This window comes from Mercenaria mercenaria, chromosome 15 (assembly GCF_021730395.1).
Source record: "Mercenaria mercenaria strain notata chromosome 15, MADL_Memer_1, whole genome shotgun sequence".
Lineage (NCBI taxonomy): Eukaryota > Metazoa > Mollusca > Bivalvia > Venerida > Veneridae > Mercenaria > Mercenaria mercenaria.
Window position 1 is genome coordinate 71,849,196 of NC_069375.1, and position 14,553 is coordinate 71,863,748.

General features: G+C 33.6%; 1 protein-coding gene across 2 annotated transcripts in view; it reads left to right on the forward strand.

Annotated features, from left to right (window-relative positions):
• LOC123555884 (uncharacterized) overlaps nucleotides 1–14,073 on the forward strand; it is a 35,602-nt gene extending 21,529 nt beyond the window's left edge. For both annotated transcript variants that reach the window (XM_053525671.1, XM_053525672.1), the window contains 13 exons: nucleotides 2–1,383; nucleotides 1,637–1,825; nucleotides 1,985–2,501; nucleotides 3,645–3,761; nucleotides 4,023–4,336; nucleotides 4,729–4,836; nucleotides 6,033–6,189; nucleotides 6,604–6,787; nucleotides 7,069–8,693; nucleotides 8,844–9,781; nucleotides 10,010–10,343; nucleotides 11,123–11,686; nucleotides 11,902–14,073. In XM_053525671.1, coding sequence (XP_053381646.1) covers nucleotides 2–1,383; nucleotides 1,637–1,825; nucleotides 1,985–2,501; nucleotides 3,645–3,761; nucleotides 4,023–4,336; nucleotides 4,729–4,836; nucleotides 6,033–6,189; nucleotides 6,604–6,787; nucleotides 7,069–8,693; nucleotides 8,844–9,781; nucleotides 10,010–10,343; nucleotides 11,123–11,686; nucleotides 11,902–12,185 — 6,713 coding nt within the window. In that variant the 3' untranslated portion in view covers nucleotides 12,186–14,073. The remainder of the gene's footprint in view (nucleotide 1; nucleotides 1,384–1,636; nucleotides 1,826–1,984; nucleotides 2,502–3,644; nucleotides 3,762–4,022; nucleotides 4,337–4,728; nucleotides 4,837–6,032; nucleotides 6,190–6,603; nucleotides 6,788–7,068; nucleotides 8,694–8,843; nucleotides 9,782–10,009; nucleotides 10,344–11,122; nucleotides 11,687–11,901) is intronic.
• The last annotated feature ends 480 nt before the right edge of the window (nucleotides 14,074–14,553 follow it).

A 14,553-nucleotide genomic window follows, 5' to 3' on the forward strand; every position in this document is an offset into this window, starting at 1 on the left:
GTTCATGACAATGATGTTGTTTCGCCTTTCCTTGAATGGAGGTTGGAAGATTCAAAGCCATGTTTGAACTTCACTGGCGGTTGTATGAAATATCCCCTGAAAAGATTACAAAGAATAGATACCGATGTCGGGTTAAATTTTGCCGTCAGAGTATATGCATATAACAATGCCGGCCACTTTGCAATAGAAGAGACAGATGCATTCAAAATTCCCTCGAGGTATCCACCAGGCCATGCCGTTGTAAAAGATATTGATCCCGAAAGCAATTCAAGTAGTGTATTGAGAGACGTGGATGTTCACTTTACTGCTAGCAAACTCTGTGTTCAGTGGTACGGTTTCAGACATCATGAAAATGTTAACCTAGAGATTGGGATTGGTGCCAACAATAATACTGCAGATATTATACCATTTCAATTCACAAATGCTTCAAACACACTATGTGTAAAATCAAAATCGCTTCAATATAACACTAAATATTTTGTTCTGTTGCGTGCGACTTGCACAGGTGGCAAAACTATCTCAAGCTCTGATGGTATCATTATTGTAAACGCAACTGAATTTCTAAACAGTTTCGATATACATGTCGGTGGATATGCAGGTGAAATACGATGGAAACAACAGGGAGCTCAAAATACATCACAAAAAAGGTTTTGCGCACCAAAAAGTGTAAAATTAGGAGACAAATATAAATTATTTTTTGAAGGTCTAAATAGAAAATTAACTATAATTAAGAATGCAGACATGGTTATAGATGAAATAAAATACAATAACTTAAGTATGAAGATGACAGTAAATATGGTACCACTTACCGAACGCCCTTGCTTGATTGTTGATTTTAACGCAAGCAGTAATGCTACCCTGGTCGTGTACACAAGAAATGATAACGACAATAAGTTCATTTCAGATGTCAATACATTTTTTGTTACTTGGGCATTTGAAAGATACAAGGAAATGTTAAGTCATTTAATGTTTGAAGTAGCAGTCGGTAAAAAGTTCTATCAGATGAACACTACGAACAACAACTTAGTTACAGCTTTCACAAAATCAGATAGTGATGCATCTCACACTTTTCATTTTCCCTTATTACCACAAGAACACGAATATATTGTGATTATTAGACCATGCACTAATGTTAGATGTATAGATCATGTTTATTCAAATACATTCGAGATAGAATCCTCGGTACACTCTGGAAAATTTCAGACATTTCAAATTGAACTAAATAATGAGAAAACTTGTGTAGATGTAACCTTGGAATGGAAAATGTTTAAAGCCAAGAGTTCCGTGACAATTTACCAATGGTCAGTCAGCAAAGACCATGGAGCCAATATTGTTTTGACAAGGTGGAGAACGGTTTTGGGTGATGGAAGGGTGCTATATAATGTAAGAATATATTGTTTCTCCAAACATAGCGTAGAATTTCAAGTTAAAAGAAATGTTGTTGCTTTATTTTTTCATTTTAATATCAGTCATGTACTATTACTGTTAAAGTGTTCGTATCACGTTTCTATATTTGTTTGAAAGTGCTCCAAACTGCAAAGATGTAAAAAGAAATAATATGTACTATAGAATGGAATATAACTGTTAGTTCATTTTTTAATAAAAAAATACAAACAAAACTTACAATGTTTTGTAGGTCACAGAATGTATACACCTCCCAGTTCTCGGACATTCTACACTATACCTCTGTGTGAGAGCGTATTCTAGAGCCGGTAACGTAGTTACAATCTGTGAAAGAGCCTCCGTAGTAGAGAAAAGTGAATTCAATAAAGATACTATATATGACATAGATGCATCAGTAACTTCGTGGAATGTTATACAACAGGTATGTATTACATAGTTATCAACTGTTTCTCTGCCTATTAAATAGTATCAGTTTCTTTAATTTTATTAACTTTACTAAATCAATTGAAATGTTTATTAATATCAAAGGTATCAGTGTAATCTGCAGTAACAGTAGTTAATCAATATTTATGTATTTCAGATGATTCATAGTTCAAATATAGGAAGTAAGTATTCAGTTTTGCATGATGCCGAAATGGACTTTGGAACTACTAATACATCTGTAGTTGGAACTCTGATGTATGCAACAGAGAGAAACGTTACCTGGTATCTGATGAAAAACAAACATTTACCTGTTTTAGAACAGTGTGATAAAGACTCGGAGTGTGTTTTCTCAACAACTACGGGAAATGGTTATGTTTTATTTGACAAAAGTTTAATAAAGCAGAACGTTTTCTATTACACATGCGCTTTCTCGAATGCCAGTTCTGTCTCGCGTGAATTGTTTACCGAAATATTGTCTGAGATTCGCACTTGCAGCAACGGTTTCATAATTGATAATACCCCGCCATTTGGTGGACAGCTTAATGTCAAAAATACTGGGGGATTTATTATCAGACCTTGGAAAATGGACATTTCTTGGAATGGGTTTGATGACAACGTAAACACAGAAAAGCTGGGATATTCCGAGAGAATAAAGTTTTATTCTTATGCAGTCGGTATGTAAATTTCAGGAGAGACATTTTTTATCCATTTTTTTATTGTTTTTCTGACTGTCAAATTAATCATAGCAATTAAGGTCCTCCTTGATGACTGTATTTCAGCATCTGCTAAAATTATTGAAAAGTGATTAAGAATTAGATTCAAAAGTTTATTTGCAGGAGCTTTCATAGGAGAATTTGTTTACAAAGCTAATACTGTTTTTAACTATAATAAAGAAATACTTGCAAAGAAACTTTGCAGTTAGGGTATCCTGCCCTTCTTCTCTTCAACGTCCATTTCAGCTGTTTGCCTATATCATCTATTATCTTAAATCTAACTGAGCAACTGTGCTGAACATAAAAACTATATTCTCACAATTTTCAGTACATGTTAAAATGCATATTTTTGCAATATGTGCTCTTTATATTCAAAGAAAGTAAAATGCACATTAATACTTCGAAACATCAATCGTTTTTACAATTCGTTTTAAAATTCTAATTACTGGCTAACAGTTTGGCGGAGAATATTTAAAAAAAAAAAACAAGGATAATTATCAAACAGGATGTCATGTAAATTCTGGCCCTGTATATTTGTGAGTGTGCATGTCAAATTATTTTTACAATGAAACGTTTTTCAAAACAGACCTAGGTTTAAAGGAGGTAAGATATCTGATAATAGATATGAAGGGCAAATACTTGAACTCTTGCAGTTGAATTTATAGTTTTATAACGGATAACCTATTAAAAAACTAAAACTTCAAATTTTATTGATTTCAGTGATTCGACGCTACATGTTTTGATTGATACCATTACTCAAAATAATCTGTTTAGATAAAGAAATCATACGATTAATAAATTGTAAAATCTATGCCTAAACCCCAAAAAATAGACAAATAACTTAACTATATGAAATAAAACCTTTTTAATTTTCTATTTGCATTTTTTAATTTTTACTATAGTTTACGCTTTGCAAATTTCATTTAAGCTCTTATTTAGTAGTTCTCCATTATAGTTATAAATTCATGTTATAAGTAAATGAAATTACCGTAATGAGTGGTTTAAATAATGAAAAATGTTCTGACGACATAAATTTTAGAAAGTTGTTTCCAGGAGGTGTCGTTGGAAGCAAGTTATACTGAAATGATATGTTGTTTTATACAGGAACTCGGCCTGGTAGTGAGGACATAAAGATATACACAGTTGTCGGGAATGCACATCGGGCAGTTGTAAGAAATTTAGATATCAAAGATGGAACTGGTGTTTATGTTGCTGTTAAAGGTATTTAATATTGATATATCAACAGTCATATATAAAATACATTAAGAATGTTATTTGCAAATGTTCTTATGTCTTTGAGTAGTAGATTACAGATGTCAGTTCAACTAACAATATTTTATTGATAATAAACACTTGAAGAAATAAAATTAAATGCAAGTAGTCCAATCGTTTAGTTTTAAATTGAAATTTTTGTCTGCAGCTTATTTACTCGTTTTACTTTTAATGTCTAACACTTGTCAGTAACTATAATCAAATATTTAGCGACTGACCACGCTGGACTTTCAACGGAAATATATTCAAATGAATTGACAATAGACTCTACACCGCCAAGGTCTGGCACAGTTGGTATAAACGGAAACAAGGGAACCTCCATCTACATCAGTTCATCAACGTACGAACTTACTCTTAGTGGTTTTAATGATGACCAAAGTGGCATTGAATATTTTGAACTCGCCACCGGGTCGGATGAAGATTTAGAAGATGTTCAACCTAAAATGAAATATTTCAGTGATCATATTGAGCTGGAGTTGCTAGACAATATGCAAGACGGGCATCAATATTACATTTCAGTCAAGGTACAAAATGGGTGATTTACTCGATTGAAGTAGTAAATCATAACATTTGTATTGTCTAAAGATTAAATAATGTTATGAAAATCAATATTGTGACAAGTAGAAATTTTCCAAATATTTTTATAATCAGTTTGAAATTCGTAAGCTCTTACCATTGACAAATGTCTAAACAAAGTACATACAGACATGCATATGCATTTCATTAATAATGTAGGTATGCTGATAAAAAAAGGTTTAAATATTACAAAATACTTTGACAGCTTCATGATGACTTAAGATAACAATATCGACATGTAACTTAATAAGTCTGTGTTTAATATTAAGGCTGTTAAATTTAGATTTTATTTTCGTTCATATAATTGAACAATGTTTACAAAAAAGTTGTTGTTAAACAGGCAGTGAATAGAGCGGGATTATCGTCAATGCCAGCCACTGTATCATTTATACCGGATCGGTCTGCTCCCACCGGCGGTCATGTTCTAGACGGGGACTGGAGGACTAAAGTGAGTTTTTCTTCTTTTACATACCATGCCTTCAGTTTCTATTTCGTGTGTTAGGGTTTCACCTGACGGAAACAACTTTTATTTACACTGTTTTGTGACTTTGAAACATGGTAGGGATTAGTAGTGATGTTAGGTGCACTATAATCGAGTTGGACCTGTACACGTGTGTTTGCTTTGTACATATACGCTATTTTATGAGTGTGTTGGCGCGTGCGTTCTTAGGTTAAAGTGCTGCATTCTAGTCGTGTGTACTGTGAGTTGCGGTTCGGGGACGTGATTTTCTCTGCTTCAATCCTTCTTTTTATTATCTACAGATAAAAATATACACAATATACAGAATAAAATCACTTGGCTGATATAAACTTCGATATCTATAACTAAACGTTTCACGCAGTTACAATACAAACTTACTAATGTTTGATGAATTGTGTCTGGTGACTTTGATAAGTCCTCTTCAGGTAAAAACCAGTTTCGGTGAATATAAATTTTCGATTTTCGTCCGTCATTACGTTCATCAGTCCGTCTGTCCACAATTTCGTGTCCGGTCCATAACTCCTTATTCATTAAGAAATTTTGAAATTACTTTACACAAAATGCTCCCCCTGACGAAACGATGTGTCATAAGTTAAACGAAAACCCAAGGCTTATAGATAAGGTTACACTTGGAAGTAAAAGTAACAGAACTGTCCGATCCACAACTCTGGAGGGATTTAAAGGTGGGATCAAGCGTACCTCATCACAAGTACTTACCAATATTATTTGACACAGATGTTTTCAATAATTAAACAATGTGTCATGTACAATATAATGTCCCTTTCGCGAAGGTCAAGTTCAAATGTGAGCATTGATCTTTTCTTGACCAGCCTGTAAAATATTATATATAAGCGCATGTGTCATATGGGCACAAATAAAAATAAATAAAATAATAAATTGTTGCATTTTCATCAAATTTACTTCCATTTAGTGTGATTTCTTGCGTTCTTTTTTTTTCATAATTTCCCACTAAAATCAAAATAAAATTAAATGGAAAATTAATACTTTTTATATTTATAGGTGTTGTTAAACGGTCGACAAGTGTAGATTTTTGTGTATACAAATATTAATCCACCTGTTTTCCTTGTAGTGATCAAGAGATCATTCATTCCAAATATGTATTCAGTTTAACAATATTTTAATATGTATTTTAAATATCATAGAAAGACCTGGATTTTCAAAAGAACCTTGGATATATACAAGGACATTGGAAGGGTTTTACAGATTCACACAGTGGTGTCAAGTATTATCGAGCTGGACTTGGTACAAAACCATACCAAGATGACATTGAAGTATTTGTAGATGTTGGTCTTCAAACAGGTTTAGACCAGATATTTTGCCATTAATAATAAACGCGGCAACACTTATAGAAAATTACATTTACATACTTTTGTTTACAAAATTAACTTAAGCCATTCGACAGCACTGATGTTAAATAGCTATTTGAAAGAGAACAGCCACACGCAGAAGTTGCATTTATTTTTCTTTTTTTTATAAATCGGTCAGAGGTAATAAAACTGAATATTTACGATTTTTAATTCGCTGTCTGTAAATCTATCAGGTACAACTGTATAATATTAACAAACTGATAATAAGCCTATAACTCAAATTGCTGTCAGTAGTGTTTATAGATAAGCTTTATACATATATCACAACAGATTCATAACAACACGAATTGAACATTTGAATAAAAAACACAGTTAAATTTATAACAATTTGATTGTTTAACGTCAGATATCACATGGAACGGCACTTACGAAGTTGGTACGAAGTATTACATTACAGTAGAAGCATGTAACAGAGCTGGTACATGTCGCTCATTATCATCCGACGGGGTAGTGCTTGACAACTCTCCACCAGTACACGGCATTGTTAAGGTGGGATCAAGCGTACATCATCACAAGTACTTGCCAACTGGGTAACAATGATTGCTTTAGTTTCATGGGATAGAAATAGAAAAGTTATACGCAATATTAAAATGTCTGTTAGTCTCACATAACCGGAAATGTGGATTGATATCTAAATCAAGTAAGCACAACAACCAAAGACTTGAATTGAATATATTGGTTCAACTTAAAAAATCTATATTAAGGCGTATAGAGGACACCCAAGGTATGATAAATTTTGCCTTTAAATGATATTCAAACATTTGTTTATCAGGGGTTGTTTTTATAAAAATAAGATAATGCTCTTTTTCAGAGATTCGGTTCATATTAGTTGGTATGGATTTGAAGACCCACAGTCGGGAATAGATCATTACGAATATTGTTTGGGAACTAAACCTTTGTTGTGTAACGTATTGTCATTTTCGTCCGGCTTACTTCAGTCTGGCATAATTAAAACTGGATTAAACCTTACGAATGAACACAAATATTATGCAACAGTAATAGCATTCAATAAAGCTGGATTGGATGTAAAGACAGCCTCTGATGCTTTTTGTATCGATGACACTCCACCTGTGTTAGTCCAAAAACCAACATTTCTACTCGATTACAATGCCGTATCGGGACTGTCAACACAATGGGACAGGTCGGTGTTACGGGTGTCATGGAAGTTCGTTGACGGGGAAAGTAAAGTTGCCTCTCACAAAATCACATTAAAAACACATCACGAAGGGCACACACCAGTCGAACAAATACATATTGGAAATGTTGAGAAATTAACAATCAGTCTTGATGAGAAAAACTGGCTTCACAACGGCGATAAATACTTTGTTGTCGTTACCAGTTGTAATACTGCTGGTCTTTGTTCCGCAAGTAAGTCCGACAGCCTTCTTATAGATGCTTCACCTCCACACCAGGGTGGATTTAAGCCGCCGATGACATGGCACAACTTAATTGATGCATCACATCAAACCAGATCTGAAATAATGGTGACATGGTACGGCTTTGTTGACGCAGAATCGCCCATAAATAAGTACTACTTTACAGTAAGTAGAAATTACAGCGGGCAAGAATTGTCTGGAGGTGTTCTTTCCAGAGTTGCCGACTTAAATGAAATGGAACAAAATACAACGATTACGCTAAACGAAGCACTGGTACCAGATGAGCTTTTGATTTTAACCATTTGGGCCAAAAATTCCGCTGGATTGAACAGTACCGTTTCTAGAGTAACGGTCAATGTACTGCTCTCAGAGAAGAAATTGTCATTAAATTCGTCTGGAATATTAGAACTTCAGAAACATTCTTGTGACATTCATTACTGTAATAAAGACTGCACTTGTGCAGTTTTCGGTAGTCCATGTGTTGAAGTTCAAACGAAAGAAAACTGTACGACTCTCAACGAGGTTGATGTGCTAACAATGAAATTACCAGAAATAGATGTCTATGGTGGTCTCTATAGTAACCCTCAAAACATAACTGCATCATCTGCTTGCCTTTCTGGGTATTGGGTACCACGTGGAGATGATCGCGTTATTCAAAGATATGAATGGAGCATGGGCATTAAGAATCAGCCAGTCGGTGAAGGAATTTTTGACTTGAAGTCAGAGAGACCGTGGAAAGATGTAGGGAAAAGAATGGAAACTGTTTACTGTTTATCACATATTCCTGGTCTACAACATGACATTGAATATCAAGTATATGTCAGAGCTTGGTATGCATGGAATATGTTTGCAGAATTTGTGTCTCCCCCAATACAAGTAGATCAAACTGCCCCACATCACGTTAAAGGAAAGCATATTAAGGATTCGGATGCAAAATGCTTACAGGACTACGATGTAATTGACTGGATGGACACGATATCTGCCTGTTGGGACAAAGTGTTTACAGAACTACAGGGGGAAATAATTCATTACATTATTTCTCTTGGAACCTCGATAAATGGTTTGTATATAAAATGCTCATTATGTTAACGATTTCTTCTCTGACATATTTCTCTCCTTCAGTAAATATTAACGTTCCTTTTCTCTTATCTTTTGTTGTTTTTTTTTAAATCGTTTACAGCATGATTATATTCGAATATTTTACTTTCAGGGAGTGATGTCTACGAAACAACAAACGTTGGGTTAGTCACAAGTATTACACTAACAAACCTAAGTCTTTCTCACGGAACTCGGTACTACTTCACTATCACAGCTTATAATAATGTTGGGCTACACACGACACTAAGCTCAGATGGTTTTGTCATAGACATGGATAGACCGATTACAGGTGTAGTTTTCAATACAGATAAACACTTAGATACTGCTTACCAGTCATCAGCAACCACCTTTGGAATATCCTGGCACGGATTTCTCGATCAACAATCTGGTATAAAGTCTTATTTAGTAGCAGTTGTGGAAAAATCTGTCGCAGATTTCGAAAATATCTCTTTTTTAGATGTAGGGCTTAAAACTATGTATGAGTTTCGCAACATTACATTTAAACAAGCACAGTCTTATAAAGGCCTAGTGAAAGCGATAGACTTTGCTGGGCACACCAGTGATGTTGTCAGTTCCAATCCAAAGATTATTGATGTTACAGCACCTAAATCGTTTGACTGTGTAAAATATCAGACAGAAATTCTGAATACAACTGAATTATTTCTACCTGGCACAATATCGTTTTTTAAACGAAATATCACCAGAAATGACTACTACGAAATAAGAGGATATATGTCGGGCGTGTCAATTTCCGTTATGCCGACATTAGTTATTGACAGATATCAAATGCATTTACCTGTAGCCATTAATAGCAATAGCTCAATCGAATTTCAGTATAATTTCTTATCCACCGTATCGGGCTCTAAATTGTTTAATATTTCTACTGCGGACCCTTCGTTGGCTGAAAACAACTTTTCAATGAACGTTGAATTCAAAAAATGCATAACAGATAAAAGAAATGCAGGTAAAGGTGTTGATGTAAGACAAATAGGATCATCGAGACTAGCTATAAACATCAAAGTAAAAGATGAAGAGAGCTCACTCTATAAGGTATTTGTTTTTTTTTTTTATTTTGTTTGTAAATTTCCGAACATAAGATGGAAGAATCCGACCGTTAATTGTTAATAGAATTTAAACGATATGAATTTTTTGCACATACATTGAAAACAACGTTTAAAAATTAAAACTCTAATTATTTTTATGATAATTAGTTTAACAGCCTTTCGCCACTAGTGTATCGTGTAAAATAACAACACAATATTTTACTACATTTTAAAGGTAATGGTAGGTGTAGGAACAACTCAAGGCGGATTTCAGGCTAGTCCACTCACAGTTCTAAACAGCGCTTCCGGTGACGTTATTGACGTGGACGTACAACATGGAGCTCAGATTTTTGTCACTGTTTTGGCAGAAAACCACGCAGGTCTGAGATCAGTCTTCAAATCAAATCCAATTACTATTGACAAAACTCCACCGGGGATTTCTAGAATAGAAGGAAAGCTTATAGACAATCATTCTGAGATGAATCAAACCGTGAGGACCTTTAATCTTTTGGCAAAATGGGATGTTGCTGATCAGCAGAGCGGTTTAAAATATTGTCTTTGTGGTATAGGTAAGACGAAGTTTCTGTTTTCTAAACAGTAGGTTTTTGTTGGTTTAAATATCTTATAATTTCATAAATTGTATAAAATTTGTAGTTTGTAATGTGAGATTACGGCTGAAGATTTGTTTCAAATTTGTAAATGTCTCCATTGATTTCTATAAATGCAGTTTACATACACTTTATGCTTTCTATAGAAAGAAAAAATGTTTCATATAAACAATATTAGTTCAGCAATATCAAAGACGTGCCCTTCCAAAGAGATTTCACGCGCGATCTGACGTCATTTTAATTAAATATGAAACATATGGCGTCGTTCGAAAAAAAATGGACACCGAATTCTAAAACAAACACAATAAATTATGGATAAAATTAATATTACTGTATCGACACGATTATGTGATATTTTCCTGGATTTAAGAGTATATTGAATAACAATTGAGAGCTGTATATTCATTGCAAGGAGAAATACAATTAAACGTGGGCGGGTCTTTGTGGCTGTTCTATTTAGGTGTTGTAAAGATCGATATCCTGACACTTACTGTTATTTTCGTATACTCATGGAAAGCAGACCACTTATTATTTAGTGTAGCAAATTATTGTACAAAATGTAAATATAAAGACTGAAAGTTATTTTTTGCTTTAAAACGGGTATAATAACCATTGGTCAGCTAGATCGATTCATGAATTTGCAAGAACTCGCAATGTGGTTTATGCATGTCTAACATTTAATTCTTTGAAAGCTCAAATGTATTCAGTGTACGTTTTTGAACTATATATATTTTCTTTAGGAAAAGTGAAGGGCGAGGTAGACATTGAAAGATACAGGTTATCGGACACAAACGAAACGTGTGTATTTCGACAACTTGAATTACAACATGGGGATACTGTCTTTGTCAGTGTGAAATGTATTAACAATATTGAATTAGCTGCTGAGAACGTTTCTGAAAAAATAACTGTATATAACGATGCACCGGAAAATACAAATGCATATATTCGCTTCATTTCGCATGATTCAAGCACCGCCGGGGCTTCCTTTCAATCCCCAAACGAATCAGATGTTTCTGACATTGCAAAGTTCATCCAAACAGACCGTTCCCATGTCGTGTTAGAATGGACAGGATTTGAAGACCTGACTGGCATTGATTTCTACGAATACCGTCTCGTGTGCCGAAATAGTTCGATCGTTAATTGGAGGAGCAACGGTAAACATACAGCGGCCGAATTAAAAGGCCTTGACCTACAGTCTGGCGGTCTTTACACTGCTGAAGTAAGGGCAGTAAACTCTGGTCATCTTGTTAGTGAGCCAGTAGTTGCAGATATGATTGTCCACAACCATGAACCAAAATTAACAGGTACGAGTAAATTCAGTTTGCTTTTTTATTTTGAATAAGACTATCCTATTAACGTATCATACAGTTTTAACTCAGTAGGTTTTTCGTATGCTGAAACTTTCTAGTTTTATTCATAAATAAATGTAACACCGCCTCAGCGAGTTTCTTTTCCTTTATTTCTGCAACAAGCGACATTTATTCAACAGAAAAGGTACTTTCGACATTTTCCATTTAAGGCAAACCAATATCTGTTACCGGTACAAACCAACGTTTGTTGCTCGACTGGAGTGATGTTTTTCGTTTATCAGATGGTATCTCCGTTACATACGATGTAATGATTGGTTCAAAACTGGGATTCTCAGACATTCTTGAACTGAAGAGTATCGAGGTGAACCAGTATGACGTCACTGTACCGAAGACAACAATTATCACACCCAACGTCCAAGAATTATTCATTTCTATTTCTTGTACATATTCGACAGGCCTGTTCACGCAGTACAAGTTCAGTTATAAGCTTTAAAGATTTACCTGAATATATTCTCGACCTGTCAGTTCATTAACATTGTGGCTAATGTATAGTTATCATTTGTTACCAGAACGGTAATTATATGTTATTGTATGTACACAAATCTTTACTTCATTCTGTCTATCCGTCCAGGTATTTCGTTCTTCCGTCCATGTCTTAATATAGCTTTAAAGTATTGTATAAATTTGCTTTGTAATCGGAATTGCTTAGCATGTATATTTCATTAGATTTGCTCCGTAATTAGGATTGTATACCATATGTATTGTATAAGATTTGCTTTGTAATCGGAATTTGATATCATGCATATCGTATTAGATTTGCTTTATTATCAGACTTGGATATTCTGCATAATGTATATGATTTTCTTTGTAATCAGAACTGGATATCATATGTATCCAGAATGCAATTTTAACAAATTCTATGTTTTAGAATCCAGTGATGCTGTAATAATTTCAATTTTAATATTATTATGGAAACAATGTGATCTATAAATACTGTAAAATCTGGTAAATAAGCGTATACGCTTATAATAATTTTAGTGACACATTTATGCGCCTATATTTTATATGCGTTTATACTTAAGCCAAAACTATGCGCTTATATTTGATATGCGCTTATAGAAAAGCCGTGTGCGCCTATTTTTGATACAAGTATTAGGAATATTGACAGTGTTTGCCTTGGTTGAGAAAACGAAAGTAAAACATGACCATGGACGTGCGCAGTGAACTATTTCCTTTTACTGCATAGGCTTACAGTAATTATACATAATATAAGCATAATGGACTACATAATTTGGAAATAATGTTCAATCTTTCGGACCATTTAATAATTGTTCAACACTAAGATTGTAGCAATTTTAGCAATATCCTTTTCACAGATTTAGAAAATAATGACAATCTGTTATGACAACGCAAACAACATTTCTGCTATTCAAACTTTTACTTCCATTTACTGAAAACATTTTCTATTCAAAAAGCATGATTATCGTTAACAATTATCGTTTTATCAGACAACAGATGTTAAAATCGGCTTTTCAACAGATAAGAACACTTGTCACCTGTATTTGTGATAAACAATTATCACGGTATAATACCGTTAATTACATCTTTTTGCTGCATCTGTTGTTTGTTTACCAGTAATCGGATATGCGCCTACTTTCGAGGCAAAATTATGGTAACGGCATGACATGTGCTTATTATCACATACGGAATAACAGTAAGGCCGTATGCGCTTACTTTTGATATGCGCTTATATTCGAAAATGCGCTTATTTACCAGTTTCTACAGTAGTATGGTCAATACTATATGTGTATGATGTGTTTGTTTTATACTTAAATATAAATTTATGAACGCTATTATAACGTATAGTATGTAATATTCGAACAATACCTCCTCAGTTTAAGGACAGATTTTTGAAGTAAGGTATTTCTAACAAATATGTTATTAAAACATTGTCAACAAAATTTATTATGCTGCGATACATTGTTACGCCCTAATAAGTTTATAAAAGCTCAAAGTACACTAAAACTCATATCTTCATAAACATGCTACTCTGCATAAACATGCTCCTCTTCATAAACATGCTACTCTTCATCATAAACATGCTACTCTTCATAAACATGCTACTCTTCATCATAAACATGCTACTTTCATCATAAACATGCTACTCTTAAACATGCTACTCATAAACATGCTACTCTTAAACATGCTACTCTTAAAAATTGGTTTGTAGACAAACAAAATATGGCCAATTCTTATTATACCAATAAGGAACTACGTTGGTACACTATTTGTTTGAAAGTGGCCGATATTGTACCTGTTATCTATATATCCTATTGCATGTTTGTATGTTTGCTTATCTAATAATAAATAGATAATATTAACCCGTATATTTCTTAATATTATAAGATCTTAAATTGAATAACATTATATCATTTCACTTTTCAAGTACAAAAAAATGTATTTAAAAATTTGAAAAATGTTACCACCAACATTTGTCCCTTTAGATGTTAAGGTTGTTTTCTAGAACGTCCTTATTTGGAAAAAAATAAAAAGAAAATGTGTTGCGCTTGAAGATAAAATGTTTCCTTCTGCATGACTGCGTTAAAACATCATTTGAATTTTCCCTTTTTTGTCTGATCTTCGTTCCGGATTATTATGTTTGGTTGTGTAATTTAACTGAACTGAAACTGATTAATTTAATTAAATGCATGGCTAAACCCATTGTTATCGCATTTAAAACAATAATAAAAAAATAATGTCATGAAGTTTCTAAAATACAGTATCCTAAGATTGTTTCATGTATCAAGTGATTTTCTTTTGCGTAATTCTAACGGCAGTTCATTCCACAGTTTTGTACTACT